General features: G+C 44.4%; 1 protein-coding gene across 5 annotated transcripts in view; it reads left to right on the forward strand.

Annotated features, from left to right (window-relative positions):
- LOC103133725 (genetic suppressor element 1-like) overlaps positions 1 to 21,212 on the forward strand; it is a 44,541-nt gene that overhangs the window by 18,487 nt on the left and 4,842 nt on the right. For 3 of the 5 annotated variants that reach the window (XM_007545598.2, XM_007545599.2, XM_016668105.1), the window contains exons 2-11: positions 9,223 to 9,402; positions 10,201 to 10,400; positions 13,829 to 13,995; positions 14,075 to 14,278; positions 15,380 to 15,538; positions 16,368 to 16,642; positions 18,001 to 18,313; positions 18,740 to 19,317; positions 19,554 to 19,666; positions 20,374 to 20,653. In XM_007545598.2, the coding sequence (XP_007545660.1) occupies positions 9,223 to 9,402; positions 10,201 to 10,400; positions 13,829 to 13,995; positions 14,075 to 14,278; positions 15,380 to 15,538; positions 16,368 to 16,642; positions 18,001 to 18,313; positions 18,740 to 19,317; positions 19,554 to 19,666; positions 20,374 to 20,653 (2,469 nt within the window). Of the gene's footprint in view, positions 1 to 7,296; positions 7,658 to 9,222; positions 9,403 to 10,200; positions 10,401 to 13,828; positions 13,996 to 14,074; positions 14,279 to 15,379; positions 15,539 to 16,367; positions 16,643 to 18,000; positions 18,314 to 18,739; positions 19,318 to 19,553; positions 19,667 to 20,373; positions 20,654 to 21,212 lie in introns of those variants that run through there. The other 2 variants (XM_016668107.1, XM_016668106.1) reach the window with 2 other exon arrangements.

Genomic DNA, 21,212 nt, shown 5'->3' on the forward strand with positions numbered 1-21,212 from the left:
TCAGTGATTAAACACCGCACCTGTTTGCTCATATAACTCAGGAGTATACAAATACATGCTATGTGTGTGTGTGGGTGTGTGTGTGTGTGTGTGTGTGTGTGTGGGTACGTGTGCATGTGTGTGTCAGCCTGCAGTTTCCTCCTGATGGTTGTCTCCCAGCACCCCTGGGAGACAGAGGAGTTGCTCTTTAATCCGGGACCTTTAACAGCAACTGTATTGTTTGGCTGAGATAGATGCCGGCGGGCGCATCAGCAGCAGTCAAGCGGATCCCGTCGCTTTTGTGTGTGTACACAGCCCGCAGGTGGAGCTCAACACACGCACACACACACACACACACACACGCACTCACACGCAGACACACACCATGCACCATGTGCTGCTCCTGACCTACCATAGACCAGCTGCTCAGCAGGGGTTACTGTGTAAACCTCCAATCTCTTTAATTACCTCCTTCTCATATAGTGGCTGTAAACTGATGGCTTCAGATTCACCTCACCGTCTTTATTTCCTCACCTTACAAAATATGAGCTAAATATTGAAATATGTTTTTTTTTTCTTAATTCATGTCAGTCCTTTTCACTGTAGAAGTTATGAACATATGCTTGATCACTGCTTTTTGTTGTGATCAGTGGACATGCAACAATTTCATTTTAAAGAATATTTAAGCACATTCAAAATGACACACAGAAAAACGTGACCAAACCAGGACTTTTAAACATTCTACTTATCCTCATGAAAATCTATCATGTTTTTATGTGACCAAGAGTTTTACGTTTTTTTACTCCTTTTTTTAGAGGAGTAAAATAATAGTTAATTATATATATTATTTATTTTACCTTTTCCACTGAATTTCTTAAACTTCACCCCACAATAGAAAATGAAAATCCATTTTGAAGCGGCCAGCAGAGTCATTTGAGTGTTTTACAAAAATATTCTTTACTAAATAAATTTTTTCATGTCTTGTCACAAACTTCAGTGTATTTTTCTGGATTTTTTAAAAATATAATAAAGCAACAAAAATGTGCATAATTATGAAGTGGGGAAAAAATAATACTTTTTTTTTTAAGTCTTGCCGTAAATTAACTGATTTTAGATTTGGACTTGAACTAGTCCATTTACACACATAATTATTCTACGTTCTGAATAATTCCTTTATATCTCTGGTTGTTTGTTTGGGGTTATTGTCCTACTGGAAGCCTCTAACATGTTTTCTTCCGGGATTGACGTTTTTACCATCAACCGTTTTCTCCTCAGACTTCACTAGCTTCACTGTCCTTTACTGTCCCCATGTTGTCACAGCATGATGCTGCCAACATCGTGCTGCAGAGTTAGTTTTCTGTTAAAAAAAAGCAGCTTATTTAAAGTTTCATCTATCTTCCGGTTTTGTTTGTTGCTCCTTCGTTACTTGTGGCAAACTACAAACAGGACTTCTTTGAAGGATTTTTTTAACAGTAATTTTCTTTTTGTCACTTTTCCACAAAGGCCAAATTTGTGGAGCGTGTTAATAATCATTGTCCTCTCCTACCTGAGCACAAATTTGTGCAGCTTCTCCGTGAACCTTTCGGCTTCTTTTCTGACTTATGGATCTCGTTGTCCGGCCTTTCAGTTTTGTTTTTCAGCGATGTCTTGGTAAATTTTCGGTTTTGCCACACCTTTTCTGTTTCAGGATTACAAATTAAACTCGTATAATTTTCCTCCCTCTTATGTTGGACTATCCCCAAAAACCCCAGAATAACAAACATAAAAGTTTTTGAGTGTAGCAGAACGAAATGTGGAAAAACAAAATTTGCAAAACTTTCTTATTAGTCTTTCATTATATTCCGATGATTAATCAAGAAGATAGATTCTTAATCCTGGAAGCTATCTGAGTACTTAATCTGATTTAAAGGCCATCTGGGATTGTTCCGCAGCTTATACAACAATCAGTCAGAGTCAAGTATAAAAGAGAGGTGGTGAATGGAACAGCTGCTAAAACCGCACTTCTTTGGCCTAATCTGTAGTCTGATACAGATTAGGCAATCCTTTAATCTCTGAACTATCCCTCCAGTTATTCTTTTTTCTTTATTGTAGCACACATCTCAGTTACACACTGTACTTCACGCTTACCCAGCACCTGCTACGATGGTAAAGGTTGCGTGCATCTGCTATCTGTGTGTCAGCACACATCGCTCGTGTTTGTTCAGATGGTCGGGGTCTAGCCGCAGCGATGTCAACACCTGGTGAGCCGAGGCTGTTTAACTGTCTGACATCACCCCACCACCACCACTACCCACCCCTCCCGTAAACACTCCTCCAGTTTCAAATTCAAAAAAATAAAAAGAAAAACCTCCATAGGCTGAAGTCAGAGCGACAGAGAGAGGCTGGCTTGCCTCAGACTCTTATCTTTTTGCATCACCTTCGTATCAGAGAGTCGAGACTGAGTCACAGATTGCACAGGAGATTGATGACAGAAAAAAAAAAAAAGAAAAGAAGAAGGGGGCAAATGCCTGCTAGAGACTGAGTGGTTTCACAGGCGGGAGGGGAGGAAATGACGAGGCACAAGAAACGATGACACTGACAGATACAGAAAAATGTGTGCCGTCCCAGAGCTGCTGCTATTTATGTCCTGGTTCTACATCTGATGTCCAGTGACAAGATGCTTGAAGACAAGTACACTGATTAGAGAAACCAAGATGGAGGGGGGGAGAGAGGGGTCACTGAAAGAGGAACAATGCCCTGCAGCCAGGAGGAGGTGAAAGGGAGGGGAAAAAAGAAGAGAAGAGAAAAAATAAGGAGGCTTTTTTTGTTTACTGATAGCCTGCATTTATTCCCTACTGAGAGATCCTTCGGTTACAGTTTGATTCCTCTGCTGCTGCTCCTGCTGCCTCTTTCTTACTGGGAGTGTTGGTTATTACAGTATGTGGTTTTTCTGCTCCATTTATCCCAGAACTATAAATGCACGCTGGCTGTTTGGTCCCGAGGGGTCACATGCATACGTTTTCTGACGCACAACAAAAAAAAAAAAAAAAAAAAGAAAAGAAAAGAAAAGCCTGAATCCTGAGTCAGCTAATTGTTTCTGTGCAGACAGCGCATGCATTAATATATGTGTGTGCGCGTGTGTGTGTGTGTGTGTGTGTGTGTGTGTGTGTGTGTGTGTGTGTGTGCGTCTTCAGCTGCGTTGTTTTTTTTGTTTTGTTTTTTTTCCCCTGAATTTCTAAGTAGACTCGATCCTTCGGGTGTGTGAGAATCTCAGTGTGTGTGTGTCGGTTGTTTATGGGTTGTAAGGATGTGTTAAGTGTTTCTGTGCGAGCTGCAGAGTGACTGCAGCTACTAAAGCCATTTAGCAGCCCCCGGAGGAACCCCAGAGACCGCTGTGTTGACGCCACTCTGACTGCTATTACAGACAAGTTTAAGAGGCCGTAAAACATTTGGCTATTTTTCCTTACTCTCTTTCTCTCCCCCGTGTGTGTGTGTGTGTGTGTGTTGGGGAGTTTGAAAAAGTCTGCCAGCTATTGTAGCAGTAGCCATTATTGTGATTAGCATTAACTCCAGAAACACATGTTTTAAAGTTTAAATGGAGCATATTTTCACTGTGTGTGTGTGTGTGTGTGTGTGTGTGTGTGTGTGTGTGTGTGTGTTTGCAGGCTCATTACTGGTCTTTACACCAGGTAACTGTTCATAAACACAACTGAGGATAATCAATTTAATGTCAAAGTGTTGACATAGACAGAAACACACACACACACATTCAGGCATGGCAGTAAGGTCAATTTGGTGTTACAACCTCTTCTTCCACACTAATGCCCCCTACTTTCCTCCACACACACACACACACACACACGCACACCTACACGCACACACACACATACACACACACACACGCTCTCTTTTTCTTTAATGAGCTGACGAGGCAGAGCAGGTCTTCCCCCTGCTGTCCGTGCCGTCCCCTGGAGTCCAGCCTGTTTTTTGTGAGGTAGCAGGAGCAGAAGAAGAGAAAGTGAGCGATGCGGAAAGAGAGGCGCTAAACACACAGGCCCTGACATGTCCTGCATCGCTTACGTCAAGCTGAGCTGAATTTGATTGCGTAGGCGGGTGTGTGTCTGTGTTTGGATGCGTTGTGGCCCACCCTGATGTGATTTCCATTTTGCCAAAGGTGAGGGACGTTTTACTGGGTTGCAGCGGAGGGATAATTTTAGCAACACCAGTGGCTTTATTGTCTCTTGGAAGACAGATAAACATCCCAAAGGTAAATATTGAGAAGACGGTTGTGACATCGTGCCACCAACAGTTGGTATATTTGCTGGCGCTCACACCCACAGAGCTTTTCTACATTCACTAATTAGGTGACTTCTGAAGATAATTAGATGCACTGCATTTTATTTATGGGTGTGCGAGTAAAGAGGGGGAATACAAATGCATGCCACGCTTTTCCAATTTTCATTTGTAGTCAAACTAGAAAACCATCTATCATTTTATCCCGCACACGATTATCTGTCACATAGAAGCTCAGCGAAATGCATAGCAATTTGTGAGATAAAGTGAGTTGATTTAAAGAATTTGAATACTTTTGCACGGCACTGAAGTTTACAGGGGGAATTAAAAATAACAACTAAAACCAAACCACCGATGCTTCACTTCTGCGTGGCAGCTGTGTATCATGAAACCCAGTGACACAGATACTGTAACTGTGCAAAAAGTCGTTTTCATTTTCAGATTCAGCCAAACACCTGGAGTCAAGAAAAACTGCAGCAGACAAATACACTGTGGGAATAATTCAGTCTAACCTTGCTGAAAAGCTTTGTTTTTTTTTCTTTGCAAACGTCAAAGCAATTTTACTTCCTTCACTTGCCAGTGATTTAATGTTGTGGCTGATCGAAGTGCACGGACGCCTGAGCTTTGGTGCCTCTCTAGATGATAGGACACAGAAAGGCATGGCTCATGTCTTCTTTCCTGTTTTGATTAATGATTTTTGACTCAGAAGTTGAAACTCGTGTTTCAGATTCACTTTATGCCAAAGTAACTGTGTTCCAGTTGGAAAACCAGTGGGATTTCATCGCTGTTGTGCTCACGGTGACCAGGCTAATGTCTGATAGCAACATGAGCAAGTATCATTAAGTATGCTTTTGCATTTTATATACATAAGCAGAAGTTGCGAGGTTCTTTCTGAACAAGTGATTTAGCGAGATCCAATTATTCAGTAGGTCAACTAAACAGTTTGTCACTGCAGCTACCAGTTGGCTGACATTTTCCAGTTAATATTTGTACTTTTCTAGCCTTGAAAAGTCTTTGAAGTCCTAAAATGCATCCCAATCAGGCTCCTGTCTAGAGCAACCCTTATGTATTTTGCTGAACGCGTTCTTTTCCTCCTAATTTTGAGGTTTTCAGCAATGTTTTCCAAAGTAGACTTTTCTTATATGTTCACATGGGCAGGTTATTCAGAGTAATTAAAATTATTACAGAGGGTTAGGGTAGGGAGGCCTACTTTATTCATGTACATGTTGGTTCCTGTGCAGCAAAATACAATAATAGAACTTGTTTATGGCATTTCCACCTCCTCCTGACGTCCGTCTTGCTTGGTACTGAGTCTACCAAACTTTGACTATAACATGAGGAAAACATAAATGGTGTCAAAATAAAACATGAGCTAAATCTGTTTTTGAGAAACCAGTCAAGTCTTTGCATGAACTGCTTTAAAGTGCATGTTCTTTCTAGTCGGGAAGTCATTTTTTTCCCAAGGTTCCAAACCTTATGAGAACAACAACGCTTAATGAAGCTGGAACTTCTCAGAGGCCGACAAGCAGCCCTGGGTTCAGAACCCACATAATTGTAAAATGTTAAATTCATAGATATAAATGATTTATTAACACTTCTGATGGCTTGCATCTCATTAAACTGTCATCACACGCAGCAGCTTACATCCTCTGTATGTGAACGTGTTCCTTCGGTGTTTGGATACATAAAAAGAGACTCACATATTGTTGTTTGTCTTGTATCAGTATTAGTAGCTGATACCAAGATAATTAACCTATTCCTGGATTTCTGACCTGCAACCAGACTGTTTACAACTTAGCATCGTCATTTCCAACCCAGTTCTTCAACTTCCCAGTCAAATCAAATTTTGTTTCACTTTTCACTCTCCAGACAGATGAATTTGGCAGAAATATCCCTGGAAACAGAGAAAAAAAATCTAAGTTTAGCATTTGTAAAGTTATAGATCATTATAATAGGAATCAATATTTTATATAACTTTAGCAAGTAGGAACAGTTGTTGCTTTTCTATGTTAAATTAAAAAATAAGGGTTGAAATCTCTAACTTCTATAAAGAAAAAGTTTTTGACATATTTGTTAAAATTATCACTATGCCGTGACAATATAATCTAAGACAGATAATCTATGTTTTTCTGTACAAACTGCAGAAATATGTCAATCAATCAGAAACAACCAATCAGAGGCAGTAGGAGGGTTTCAGCGCCGTCAATCACTTTCATGCTCATCCCTCCCCTTGCTATCTGCTAGGCTACAGCTTTTAGCCCGCCTTGAATGCTAGGGCTAGTTAGCTTAGCCACCGATGATACCACTGATAAAAGCTTTTCCTGGAATGGTAAGATGTTTCTCTGCCATCAGCACATTGAGCAGCGTTGATTGACAGCAGACGCTCCTCCTGGTTCTGATTGGCTGGCTTTGGTCGGGAGCTGTGAACATCTTCAGGTGGCGGCAGGAAGGAGGTGGAGCAGCTTGATGATTTTTGTCAGAGTTTCTGTCTCGTACGGTCACGACGTGGTGACAGTTTTAACGACTATGGAAAAACACTTTAGTACTGGGGAAACTCTTAATAGTTTTACTGAGATACGTAGCGATTCATTTGATGATGCAACCACATCTGTTTACAACAACAACAACAACAACAACAACAACAACAACAACAACAAACTAATTTAGGTAGAAAACCCAGGTCAAAATTTCTAAGGAGATTCCAGTAAACATCTTAATTTCCACTCGGGTTTTTGCACCTCCTCCTCTTCCTCTCTCTCTCCTGCTGAGGGGTCAGTGGTCAGAGGTGAGGGGTGAAAGGTTTCTGTAAACCCCTTCTATTTACTCACCCCAGATCCCCACATAACTCCCCCCCACCCCGGAGTCCCAAAGCAGATAGCTGACTAAAACAGAGAGACAGAGTGATGGATGGAGGGTTAGCACTACCACACACACTCACACACACACACACACACACACACACACACACACACAGAGCTCAAATCACACACCCTCCCTCTCCGTCATCACCCTCCACCCTCCACCTCCTCCTTCTACTCATCCTCTCTCCGCCCCCCAAGCCACCACCAACGCCGCCGCCTCCGCCACTCTACCCCCCTTGGAGTGGGAGCCAAAAGGGAAGAAGGCAAAAGACGGAAGAAGAGAAAGCGTAAACATCAGCTTGAGTGGAGAAAATGGAAAGGTGAACTGTCAGAAAAGCGAGGAGTTAGAGGCTGGATGGAGTGGATGGGGTGAGAGATTGAGAGGGAAGCAGGGAGGGCAGAAGGAGGAGGAGGAGAGGTTAGATAGAAAAGGGATCACGTGACCACGTAGCAGCTGCAAGGCTGAGAGGGGGGGAGAGTGAAAGAGTCTCACACAGGAGCAGAAAGACGACGAGCAGGAGGAGATCAGTGAGCGGCAGGCAGGGGTGAGTGTTTGCATGTCTGAATTACGTGCATGTGGACACTTTTAGCGCGAGCGCTGGTGAAAAACGGCTGGAACGTCAGAGGGAGCAGCCTCTGAGGAAAAAGATTGTTTTAAAAGGGGAGCAGGACAGGGAGAGGAGATCATGTGCACTGGCTTTTGTTGAACAAGCTCAAGTATGCTGAGATAAACACGAAAGAGGAGGAGAGGAGACAAAGGAGGAAAAGAGTGAGAGTGTGGAGAGGAGAGGAGGGAGGGAGGAAGAGAAGGAGTCGATAGAAAGTGTCTTATCATCTCTCCCTTGACTGCTGGGCTCAGCAGAGACAGAGATGCACACACACACGCACGCACGCACACGCGCGCACACGCAACCACACACACTCAGCTTATCAGGATCTGAGCTTTTACTCTCTTTGCCTCTTCCTCTTTTCTTTTTAACATATTATTACCAGAGAAGAAACACATAGATTACAGAGAGTGATCCTTTCTGTTGGGCAACATGAAAGAATGCATCAATACCAAAATATATCCTGATTAGTTTTGCTGAAATCTCAGGTTTCTTCTCCACTTCATGCCCACTTTATTCAAGACTCCATCCTCTTCCTCCGTCTATTAGTTTCCTGTGAGTGATTTGCTCACGCGTGTCACACGGTGGAGTCCAGGATCTGTCCAGGCGCCTGTAAATATGAAAGTCTCTGCTACTTTGAGGCCCTGACACCTGCCTGTCCTCCATGCTCACCAGCATTGTCAGTGGGATTGAGCAGAGCACTCAATAATCATGTTCAGTGTGCACATATGAATATTTCATGAGCGTGTTTGCTGCTTTTGGTCTTCGTTTGTTCTTCTTGTGGTTTTCTGTGTGTGTGTGTGTGCGTGCTTTAAAGGTGTGTGTGTGTGTGTGTGTGTGTGTGTTAGTAATGAGGTCATGGTTGAAGCCGGCAGAGGGACAGGATGGGGTGGGTGGGTGCTGAGGGGAGGTGGGGGGCAAGGGAGGGGTTGTGAGGGAGTAATTCCAGCTGTAATTAACATTAGTGGGTCAGTGTGGGGATAGATGAAGAAAACAAGGGAAGCTCCAACCATGCTGGCCCCTTGCTGCGCCCACTGTCCGGCGTATCGATGTGGGGTTGTGTGTGTGTGTGTGTGTGTGTGTGTTGTGTCAGGGTGTAAAAATGCAGTCGTACTTAATAAGACTCTTGTGTGTGTGTGGATGCTCCCGGGTCTTAAGATGTGTCGGCTGGCTCCCTTGAGGAAACGGACATGTGTGCGCTCATGTGTGTGATTTGCTATTAGGGTCAGCGCTCTATTTGACACAGCTCTACTCCCTCCACTCTATCTATGCTGAAGCTGCACTCTCTATCATGATCACAGACAGTAAAACACACACACACACACGCACACACACACTTCTACACACTTGTCAGCCGCAGCTAAAGTCATTCAGTTTGAATAAGACACCAGCTTGGATCAGGAAAACAATAATTTTTTCCAACAAAGAGAAATCTCGCTTCGTCACGTTTTTCAGTGATTTTCAACATTTTAAAGCTTCTTGTCTCTCTTTCTTTCCCTCAGGTATGAACCATGAGTCCAATAAATCGGCATCATTAGGAATGATCTCCACAGCAACTCGCACCACGGCCACAGTCAGTCCCCTCAGCCCTCTAACCAATGGGAACGCAGCTGCCCAGTCTGCAAACTCCGGATTTGCTGCCGCCCTGCGTAAACTGGCCAAGCAGGCCGAAGATCCCCGAGGTGAGAGGTGGTCCGGTCCCCCAACAAGCCAGAACCGGCCCCAAACCGGATGGGGCCCTAAGCAGAATTTTATACAGGACTTGCCCCTTTTTGGCTGATTATAGTTTCCTTTAAAGAGCCGTAATATAAGAAGGAACAGCAATCACAATACTTCTTTCTGAGTCAGTGTGTATATTAGGAGTTGCAGAGACAAAATAATTAGCATCCTTTAAACACTTGTTTCTATGTTTCCCTATTATGTCAGCATTTCCAAATCTAGTATGTTGCACGAAGAGACACTTTGATAAAATACACTCAACCTTCCTGTTTTCTGCCAAAAGTCTTGATCTCTCTCCAACTCTGTCAGCCGGAATGATTTTCCAAAGCTGCACAGTGTATCCCAGAGTTTTCAGAACGTCGTCCTAATGAAGGTGTTGAATTAGAGCTGACCTACTCTGACCTCTTCCTCTCTGTCTCCTCCTTCATTTGTTTCCATTCATCTCCTAATTATGACAATCTAATTACAGCCAATTATAGGAAGTCAGTGCTCAACTTCCTCTCCATCCTCTGTCTCCCTCCGCCTCAGAACGTGTGTGTGTGTGTGTGTGTGTGGTGCTTCATGAACAGAGTAATACCAGTGACTGTTACACTCTCTCTTTATCACATTTAACACCTCCCTTCGCAGCGTCACACCCCAGCCTTTTTCAACAAGCTTCTTCTTCCTTCATATTAGACACACGTGTGTCGAATACAAACACAAAATTATTTAGTTTCATTGTGCAATGATTTGATTTTGATCCCTCCCTCTCTGTCTCCCAGTCTCTGCCCTCAGCGGCGAATCGTCTCCGGTGTCTTCACCAGGCACCAGCCACCCCTCGCCGGTCGCCACCCCGAAGCGGGGCTCTTTAGGGCCCTTCCTGGGCCAGAGCAGGGGCCACAGTGTGCCGAGCAACCCACCCGTGGTCACCATCGCTCCCACCAAGACCAGCAACGGCCAGTGGAGGGCTGACGGCCGGCAGGTGAGCTGTTCGCCAAACGCCTGCTGGCGTTGTAGCCGAGTCTGAGATGAGACATCTGTTTTTATCTGCTGTTCGTTTTGTTTCTTCTCACTTTATCCTCCACTGAAAAAAAACAAAACAAAAAAAAACAGTCCAAGCGCTTGTCAACATCCAGCTGTCGAAAACAGCCGTCCCACCGCTCCCTTCTTCGTTTTTCCCGTTGTGTATCACTTCGTTTTTGTCTCACTGCTTCGTTTTGATGCTTTCCTACCTCACTGCCTCTTCAAACCACCTTCTCCTCTCGCTAATCAGCCCATGTCTTCTTCAAGAACACAAGAGCTTTGTAAAGAAACAGAGAAACGCTGCAGAGCCCAGCACCTATTGTGCTCTGCTTCCTGCAAGGTGTGTGTGTGTATGCGTGGGTGTGCGTGTGTGTGTGTACTTGACCCTTCACCACAAAAGACTCAGGGCATGAAGAGAGGTCTGTGTGTGTGTGAGTGTATTTAAGCTGGGGCAGGGAACCAGGCCCCCTCACACAATGCCGAGGTTAGCCCCCACAGTAGCCACTTCCCCCTGGATCAGAGCGTTCTTTTTTTCCCCCCTCCACAAAGAGCACTCTGTGGCTCTGCCTGCCTGGGGCTCCCTTTCAGAATTTCGGAGAGCAAAGGAAGGAGGGAGGCAGCAAAACAGAGAGCTGAGAAAGACGGGGAGGGGAGGAAGCGCGAGTTACTTTGCTGCGCGCATGCAAAACAATCTAAAGAAACAGATTGTGTTTGTTGCGCTGCTGCATTTGCGAAGCCCGCCGACCGTCTCTGAGATCAGAGGTCAAGGAGCGCTCAGGATGCTGTCCAGGCCAGCTCGTCTCCGTTTGTCCCGGAGCGAACTCGACCCTCTCAAGATGTGACATTTACCCATTTTGTTTTCCAGGGTCATGCGCAGAACGTCACCTCCAGTATTCCAGTTTGTAGGGAATAATTTCACTCAGTGCACGACGTAAACCTGCAGACATTGGAAGCCTGGATAAGCCTCCTGCACACAGAATTGGTTTTTCCTGATATAGCTTGACAGCTTAAATCATTTTATGATTAGTTCTAGTCATAATTAGTCATGTGAATCTGTCGCTTGAATCTGCATGACCAGTGACATCGTCATGACCAGAAGCTCCTGAGAGAGCGAGACACCTTTTCTGGCTGGGAAATTAGTGACTCATCAACAGAGACAGAGACTCAACCAAGGTAATCATCCCACCTTTGAACCTCGGATTGGTCGCCTGGGCAGAAATGACCGTTTGCTTTGTTTCTGTCAACATCAGCTGCTTGTCTGCCTGCGTATTTATTTATTTTTTTCTTGCTCTTGTTATGGTTGAGTACTCTAACAATCGACAAAGAGTGATCTGAGCACCCTTTGGTTCCTGGACGCCTGCTATGAAAGCAAGCGAAGCATAAGAGACGCGTCTGATTGGACGCTAGGAGGGTAATGCCCACAGTGTTGCCTGCTGTGCCAGCAGACATTAACAAGTGTTGGAACAGAGACCCTAAAAACAGCGTCCCCCTCTTCCTTAGAATCAGATTACTGCAAAGATCTTTTCACACAAGGATTTTCAAAATCTGATAGTCTGAATAACCAGCAGAGCTTAAGTCGTTGAGTAATGACTTCAGATCATTTATCTTTTGCATTTCCAGTCGATTTGATTCTATTAGTATCTCATGGTGATTTTCTTATGATGCTTAGCTGACGTCCACGTTGTGTCTGATTTGAAAATAAGTTGTTGCATGAAGAAATTTAAAAATATAAAGTGTGTGGTAGGAATTGTTCAATGGGAATGTTAAAAAAAAAATCACTCAGATTACAAGCCATGCTTATTGATTGATTAACATTTGAGCCTGACTGATTCAATTGTACAGTAGTATAATTTCATAATTATACTTTTTTCAGTGGCCCCCTCTTTAACTTGGTCCAGTGGAGATTTCAAGAAAGATGTTTTGCAAGAGATGGTTTGAATCTGCTTTCCATGAATGACATATCCAAAACTATTCAAAAATATTCAAAGTGGAGGTATTTCACTCCAAATCATGTGTTGTAGAAAACGCAGGTAGAAGACCAGGCGCTATGCACAGAGGTCATTTGTTTGTGGTTTGGCCACATTCATGTGCTTAAAGTTCCTGGGCCAGTTTATCTTTTAGCGCGCCCAAAACCTAATTGTCTGAGAAAATCTCTGTTGTTTTGATCAAATAAATTAAGATAACGGACCCTTAATTGAGACTATCGAACTGAAAAGGATCTAAATCTGGAACACAGTAATTTTTTTTCTGTCTGTTACCCATTTGAATACTTTCAAACTGTAGTATCTAACAAAAATATTCATACCCCATGAGCCTTTTCACACTTTTTCCTCACATTCCATCCACAAACTGCAATGTTCTTTATGTGATAGATCAACACATTTTCCTGTCACTTGGCCGGTCTTCCTGGACAAACCACATTTAGAGGGAAACAAAGCAGAGTCATGCTGTGGGGAAACTTTACAGCATAGACAGAATCGTTGGTCAGAGATGATGTCGGCCTGACCTAGAAAAAAAAATGTTTGAGGCTGGAGAGGCTGTCCATCTCTTGGACAGCCTCTACAAAGCAGAGGGTCACATTTAGGCACAACAGCGAGCCTAAACATACAGCAAGAACTACAGGGGTTATAATTTATGTTAAAGTATGGAATGGCCTAGTCAAAGTCCAGACCTACATTTAGCTGAGAATTTTTTAGCAAGACTTGATTGCAAGTCAGAAACTCTTTCCATCCAATGTGACTGACAGGGTCTTATTTCTCTGTAAGCATGATGATGGGAAACATTTTGACTGTCATGGTGGCTGAACTTTACAAGCACAAACTGAGCCTCAGGAAAAGGCAATTAAAGAAATCAAATGCAATTTATAAAACAAGGAAAAAGTACATCAATGCCAGAGAGCTTTGCTCAACACAAAAAAATTTAACTAACTGAGGTATCGGGACGTACACAACAGGGATAAACACTGGATATAGTAAAGAACAATGGGAATTGTAGTGAAGAAGATGACTGAAGTGATGCAGAGTCTAGGAATTGACCAAGAAAAAAAAAACAGTAACTCAATCAATCATTAACAAACAAAGAGCATACATTACAAAATCCCAACACAGCTCTGGGCGGCTGGGCAAATATTAGGATCACTTTTCTGCTTTGATTTTGATTCATCCTGACTTATCAGACCCAGCTCTGGGCTGTGCTGAGGCCTCTGGCTGCAGCTCTGAGCTTTTTCCTCAGCATCTCCAACTCAGTTCTTGTCCCCCTTTTCTGCTCACTTTAGACACAACACACACAAACACACACACACACACACACACACACACACACACACGCACTCATCTCCTGGACACCCACAGTAATTCCCGCTCGCACACTCCTCTGTCTCCTTGTCAGGTTGAGTCGAGCGTTCAGGGACTAAGCAGGGAGCGGGTGGGAGCCGAGAGCGCCCCGCTGCAGCAGGACAAGAGGACGCCGCCCGTCCCCCCACCTCATTCGCTGGCTCAGTCCTTTGGCCGCACACACAGCAGTATCATGCAAGACCCCCGCTTGCAGAGCATAAGGTAAGAGTGGCTCATGCACGTAAGTGGACTGAAGGTTTGTTCATTTCCCTACAGCACGCTTTAAAAGCTTATTCTGCAGTTTACCGGGGCAGATGCACGCCGTGGTTCCCTCGGGGGCTGTTCCAGAGGAATACCTGCGAGCTCTCCGGCCCTTCGCCACCTCGGATGACCTCAGACTGACCTCTCTGCCCCTCAGTCTTGACCCCGCCGCAGCGGCCCATGCGGCGGCGGCAGCTGCTTACTATCACCCTGCCTACCTGCACCACCCTCTATCTTTACAAAGGTGACTATGCACTTTAATTTGTGGAAGACGTGCAATGACGGCACATGGAGCGTAAAGTTAGCAATCACAGCAGTAAGAGAGCCTGTCCATTTTGCATCACATTTGCAGTTTAGCACAAGCCGTGTAGGGAGACGGCAAACATGTGGAGGAGGGCGCAGAATACTGAGAGGTGATAAAACCGATGCCACGCGTCGCTCCAAACACACCGCTGTCAAATGGTGGTGGCAGCATCATTCTGTAGGAGACTATTTTCTACAACAGTGAAAAGGAAGCTGTCAGAAACAAATAATAGATTGAATAATAGAAAGCGAGGCTGTGAGATCCACACATTCAAATCGAGAAATCTTTCATCATCGCACAGGTTTTTACATCAGCGAGGCATAAATATAGTCTAATCAGTCAAACTGTAAGCAAACATCCATATACCCGTCTAATCAGTCTTTCAAGATGTTCTGAATGGTTAATAATCTATTAAAATATATTAGAAAAACAGGCAACAAAACAGTGATTTAAGACTATTGTTTTAATTGTTTTGAGGACTGACTAAATTTGATAGATTTTTGCTAAAACTCAAACTCTAGCTGGTGGACTTATTGCTCTCAGTAACTGGTTTGTTCTTAATAACAAACCCTAATACAATTCACATTTGCAATTTGGATGATTTGGTCAAAAGAAGATTTTAACTAGTAATCTCTGCTTGCTGAAAACCCGTATTAAAACGCAGAGGTTTCCAGGGCCTCCTGCAGCGATGCATTACACACAGACCTGGTGCTGTGGGGGAAATAACCACACAAGTGTGCTAATGCTTCTAAAAGGGTTCGCTTAAAAACATGGTTTTATCAGTGTGCACGTAATGTTTAAAACTCTCAATGCAATGGAATAATGAAAAAGACAATCAGAAAATCAGCCGAAATTGTGAACGCGTCCTAATTTAATAACTGTTCTATGCTCCAGAAGAAAATCTAAATGTTAAACTGCATTTTGCATAAGGAGGGATGTCAGCCATGTTGAAAGTCAATGTCTGAGATGCTAAACAGCGCATTAATGTTTTTGTGTGTGTGTTTGTGTGTGTGTGTTTGTGTGTGTGTGTGTGTATCTTAGCAGGATGGAGGAGTCCCTTTGTCTTTCTGCACTGCGATCGCAGTTCTACTCTATGCCTGCAGGTGGCGCCTTCCCTCCCCTTCACCCCTCGGCCCTGCAGCTGCACCTACCTGGAGGCCGCTACCCAGGAGAAATTAACCACACAGCTTTCTCTGAGAGGTAACTTCTTTCTTTCTTTTTTCTCTCTCTCTTTCTTTGTTTCTCTTTCCCCTTCTTTCTCTCTCTCTGTCTCTCTCTTTTTCTCTCTCTCCCTCTCCCTCTCTCCCTGTCTGCAGGGCTTTGTAATCTCTCTCTGCAGGGTAAGCACAGGTTGCTGAGTGTGTGATATTTTTAGCACACACCCCACGGTGCCTCCTATACACTCATCACACACACACACACACACACACTGCCCTTCAAACACACACTCTGTACTCCTATATAAATGCATATGTACGCCCGTGCATGCATAAAATCCCATGCTTACACACGCAGAAGTACATTTTACTCCCTCTGTACCATTTTTACTTGTGAGCTCTGAGCTCCTTTTCCAGGATGACATTGCTTCCCTGCAGCATCATCCATCGGGGGGCCAGGGGGGATGTTTGTGTTTGAAATGGATGGTATTTATCGTCTGGCTGTGTAATAGCTCCTGCATTTCTCGCAGGTTTCTTTGCCTGCTATTGATTGTTGCTGAATGTGTTCTCTTGTGTGTTTGTGTGTGTTTTTTGTCATATTCCTGTGGATACCTATTAAGCGTTCATCTGCTCCTGCTCAGTCATGCTGTGCATGGATTATTTTCCTTGTGGTAAATGGAAAGCGCGCGCTCACATCCGTGTGGGTTTCTGTGGATGCTTTGTCACAAATGTTTGTGCGAGGTTCAGCAGTGTGTGGTTAATATCTGCCTCATGTTGGGTGTTGCATCTCTCACCTTCTACTCGTGTGTGTGTGTGTGTGTGTGTGTGTGCGTGTGTGTGTATGTGTGTGTCATTGTCAACCTCCCTCTCAGGCTACAGATGGAGAACGAGCTCCGCCAGCGTGAAAGAGAGCAGGAGCGAGAACGAGAGAAAGAGAGGGAGCGCGAGGCCGGGCTGGAGCGAGAGCGAGAGCGGGAAGAGGAGCGGGAGAGAGAGCTGGACAGACAGAAGGAGAGACAGAGGGACAGACAGCACCAGATGGTCCGGACGGCCGAGAGTCAGTACCTGGCTGAGCTGCAGGCTCGAAGGGCAGCACCGCCGGAGGACAGGGCCCGACCCGGAGAGAGACTCACTCCTACCAGGCTGGGTACACACACACCAACACACACCCCATAATGTGACCGTACATGATTAATTACTCAGACGTTTCCGTTGTGCATAAGATTTTACTAATTTTTTTTTTCTCCTCTTCAACAACAAACGTCATTAGAGATAATCAAAACGTGTGCAGCCATTACCAGAGGGGATTATAAAAGCCGATACAGAAGAAAAACAAACTTTTGAGCGTGTGCACATCCCTTGTTGGACTGCTAATTGTCACTGAAGTGATAATAAAGCAGTTCATTCATTAAATATACAAATCAGTGGCTGATAATTGGCTCACAAAGATGTTAAGTAGTAGTGGTTTTTCTTGCCAAATATTTGGGGTTGCTTCCAGAAAAGCAGGTTTCAGATCAGGAAACAAATTTTAGTGTCATAGATACCCTGACTAAATATAAAACCTCCAATTATTAAATAATAATCTTTTCGCGGGAAAATATATGTATAAACTGAATTGGCCATATGCGAAAAAGTAATTGCTAAATAATAGATTAACTATTCAATTTCACTGACCACACTTCACTACCAAACCTGTGGAATCAATAAACACTTGAACTGGACCAATCATGCAACAGGAAGTAGGCTAAAAGATCGCCAATAATGATTCATCATCCTCCAATCCATAGAAATTCAAGAATAGACAAGAAGCAAAGTCATCCTCTCTCAGTCTGGAAATGGTTGCAGAGCCATTTCTAAGGCTTTCGGACTCCAGTGAACCTCAGCAAGAGCCTTTGTCCACCATGGCGAAAACATGGGACAATGGTGAATCTGCTCAGGAGTGTCCTACATACCAAAAATACTCCAAAACCGCAGTAGCGACTCATCCAGGAGGTCACAAAAGAACCGTGAACAACATCTAAAGCACTGAAACCCTTAAATGACTTTGTTGTGGTCTGTTCTAATAAGGGTCAATTGTGGTGGCTGTGGCTCAGTGGGTAAATTGGTTGTCTTACAATTGGAAGGTTGAAGATTCGATTCTAGCGTCTTTAACCCCAAGTTGCCCATCAATCTTCGCATCAGTGTATAAATGTGTGTGTTTCAGAGTGTGATTGAAAAAGCGCTTTGGGTAGTAAAATTGACTGGAAAAGCGCTATATAAGTTCAGTCCATTTACCATTGGAAACCTATTCCATGAAGTTCTTGAGAAAATCCGCATAATGTTTGGAGGTCTGAAGGTTTTTACTGTGTATTTATTTATTTATTTATTTTTTTATTTTTATTTTTTACATCTGAGGGCAGGGAAGTAGTTAAAACACCTACATTCTGAGATGTGGGTGAGTGAATTAATGCTTCTGGCAAAACGGTGCATACAATCTAAAGATCCGTCTCTCCTTTATTTGTCCAGATAAAACCAAAGACCCAGACCAGCTGAATTTCCCAGGAACAAAAGCTGTGCCCCTGCAACCTGGACTGTCGTCCTCCAGGGCGTCCGTCCCGCTCCCGGTGCCCAGCCTGCTGCCGGCTCACCTGGGGAAGCATCGTGCCGTTGCCTCTGGGGGGATCCATGAAGCTCTGGCAGCCGCCATGATGACTCAGAGGGCGAGTGAAGAGGTGTGGTTGGCACGGCAACGGGCACAGGGACAGGAGAGGGAGGGCCCACTGGAGGTGGGCCTCAGGTCACCTGGGAAAGGCGCGGAGACGAGAAGAGACAGCCACAGGTGAAAATCTCACAGGAATTTTGCAGCACTCTAAATGTGCTGTTGTCACAACACTTTGTGTAGACAGACAGTCAGGGGACGACTCATAAAAAGGTCTCCATACAAGGCTTGCTTCTCTTAACTCAAGATCTTTCATAAATGGATTTTTGTAACCAAAATACAGCAGAAGGGAAAAATATATTACTACTACATTACACTCGGTCATCTTTCTGCAAATGCAATATGACAAAGATTATTTGTAACACAGATGTCAAACTTCAAACCCAGAAATGTTTACTCATCATGAGCCATGATTCAATTTAGTCACACAATTTGCTAACTAGGAACTCAACTAGTGATGTAACTTATTTCCACTATAAGCTAATTTACAGTATTTGACCAAATGGGATGACACTAAACGTCTTTCCTCTTCTTGATAACAAACAGAACCAGTTCAGTCTATCAGAACCCAGGCAGCAAAGACATACCCCTTGGCGCTCCACCGCCGCTCATCTCCCCTAAAGGTCCACACCATTCCGCTGCTCCTCCGACAAGCCTGTGGAACCCAGCCTCCCTCGTCGACACGCCCGCAGACTCCCGCAGAAAATTCAACGCCCCTACACCGCCGACCCGACCGCCGCCGGGACTGACCCGGACCGACAGGCCTCCAACGAGCTGGGGAGACGATGCAAAAAGCAGGAGGACTTCTAAAAGCCCAGAGAGGTGTCCCCCTCTGAGGGGAGCGGCTTCACAAGAGCCGTGGAGCAGGACCGAGCCGGACCGAGCCCCGTACGGCTCGTACCCGCGGCATCACATCAACAATCACCACAGACCGACCGCGCCTCCGTCTGCCCCGACCGAACAGGGGCTTCAGTACCAGGCAGGCCCTCCGTCCCTGATCCGGGAGCGGCAGACGCAAGCGGTGGACAGCATGCTGATTTACGACGAGGTTCTGCAGCAGCACCGGCGGCTGCTCAGTAAGCTGGACCTGGAGGAGAAGAGGAGGAAGGAGGCCAGAGAAGGAGGTGAGAGAGGCAGGGACTCTGGGTTGTGTCTATACAACGGCTCTTCTGCCCACTAATGAATAACATTATTCATTAGTGGGCAATGAATAATTGCCCACTAACCCTAATGGGTTAGGGTTAGGGTTAGGGTTAGGGTAGGGTTAGGGTAAGGGTTAGGGGTTAGGGTTAGGTTAGGGTAGGGTTAGGGTTAGGGGTTAGGGTTAGGGTTAGGTAATAACCTGTTCTGCTTCTGTCAGGTTATTACTACGACCTGGATGAGTCGTATGATGAGAGCGATGAAGAGGAGGTGAAGGCTCATCTGAGGAGGGTGACAGAACAGCCGCCTCTCAAACTGGACACATCCTCCGAGGTGCGTAAACATCTGGATTTTACGCTCCCATTTTTTGTTTTCACAGTTCTTTTGAAATCTACAACCCTTCATCTTTTTCGCATTTGTCACGTCGCAACAACAAACTTCGGTGTATTTTACTTTTATTCTTTTACAATAAAGGATGTGATGGAAAACAATGATAGGGAAGCTGCAAACCGTTTCACAAATAAAAGTGGGGTTTGGAGTTTTAGCCACATTTATCTTTCCATCAACTCTGTTCATCTTCCATATCCCTGCTGAAGATAAGCAGCCCACAGCATGATGCTTCCACCACCATGGTTTATGATCTTTTCATGATGATGTGCAATTTTTTTTTCCTCCACGCACAGCATTCTGCATGTTGGTCAAGAAGTAAAATCTTGGTCTTGTCTCACAAGAGGCCGTGTACAACTTAACGCTGTTTATTCTCAAATGTTCTCTGTGGCCTTCAGATTAAATTACAGAAGGACTTCATTTACCACTCAACTTGTCACGCAGAAATCATACTTTTTTTTAAACCCTATGTTTCTGATTTTTATTTGTTAGCTATTTTGAAACGATGTCGCTTATAACATGGTCTAAAATCCATGTTATACTCTAAGCTTAGAGGTTTGTCATGTGACAAAATGTGAAACGGTTCAAGACGTGTGAATGCTTTTCTAAGGAGCAGCGCAAATATTCACCTGTTCACATTTCTCTCTTCAAAGAAAGTGGACTTTTTGCGTTTGTGCGGCCTCACCACGCTGACCCACCGGGATGAACTGCTGGCTGAGAAGAGGAGGAAGAGGAGGAGGAGGATGAGAGAGCGTAGTCTCTCCCCACCAGCAGTGCAGAGCAAAAGAAAGATTTGTTCACTTTCAACGCCCACAGCTTCCCTAACCACCCAGTACTCTGCTGAGCAGATGGACAGCACTCCTGAGCTGGAGGAGAAAAAAGACTTCCTCCTTATGTTCAACCTCAGCCATGTCAGCCGTCAGCAGAGGAGAGGTAATAACCTGTTTAGTAGCTGCACACGTCCTACGTGATACTCCGCCGTTTGTTCTGATGAGTCCTCTCTGGGAAAAAAAAAAAAGAAAAAAGACACATTTACTTTTTCTCGGTTTTTGTGTTTGCTCTGAAGATGTAGGCGGGGTGAGAAGAAAATAAAGTTGGGAGGAATCAGAACATGAGTTTGTAGCGAGATTTTCCTCCTCTGCCAACAAAAGTCGGCTTTAATCCACATCTTGATAACATATGGTGTCCTGTAAACAGGTCATACTGGGTCCTGGGGAAAAACATGAGCCCGGTGCCCTCCACTTCTCTCCCTTTGTCATTATTTTTCTCACTACTACTTGAAACAAATTGTTCTGCAAAATGATATACAGAGGAACCTTTCCTATATTTACTTCTAGCTTGTATCAAGAATAACAAGACCCTGTGTTTATTGATTTTTCTTTTTCCTGGGAGTCTGGTGATTGATGCTGATGGTTTGACTTTCCTATTTAAAGACAGCTGTCTTTAAAGCTACTTTATTTACTGCCTGTTTTGATTTTAAATCAGTTTACTG

This window comes from Poecilia formosa, unplaced genomic scaffold (assembly GCF_000485575.1).
Source record: "Poecilia formosa unplaced genomic scaffold, Poecilia_formosa-5.1.2 Scaffold13, whole genome shotgun sequence".
Taxonomy (NCBI): domain Eukaryota; kingdom Metazoa; phylum Chordata; class Actinopteri; order Cyprinodontiformes; family Poeciliidae; genus Poecilia; species Poecilia formosa.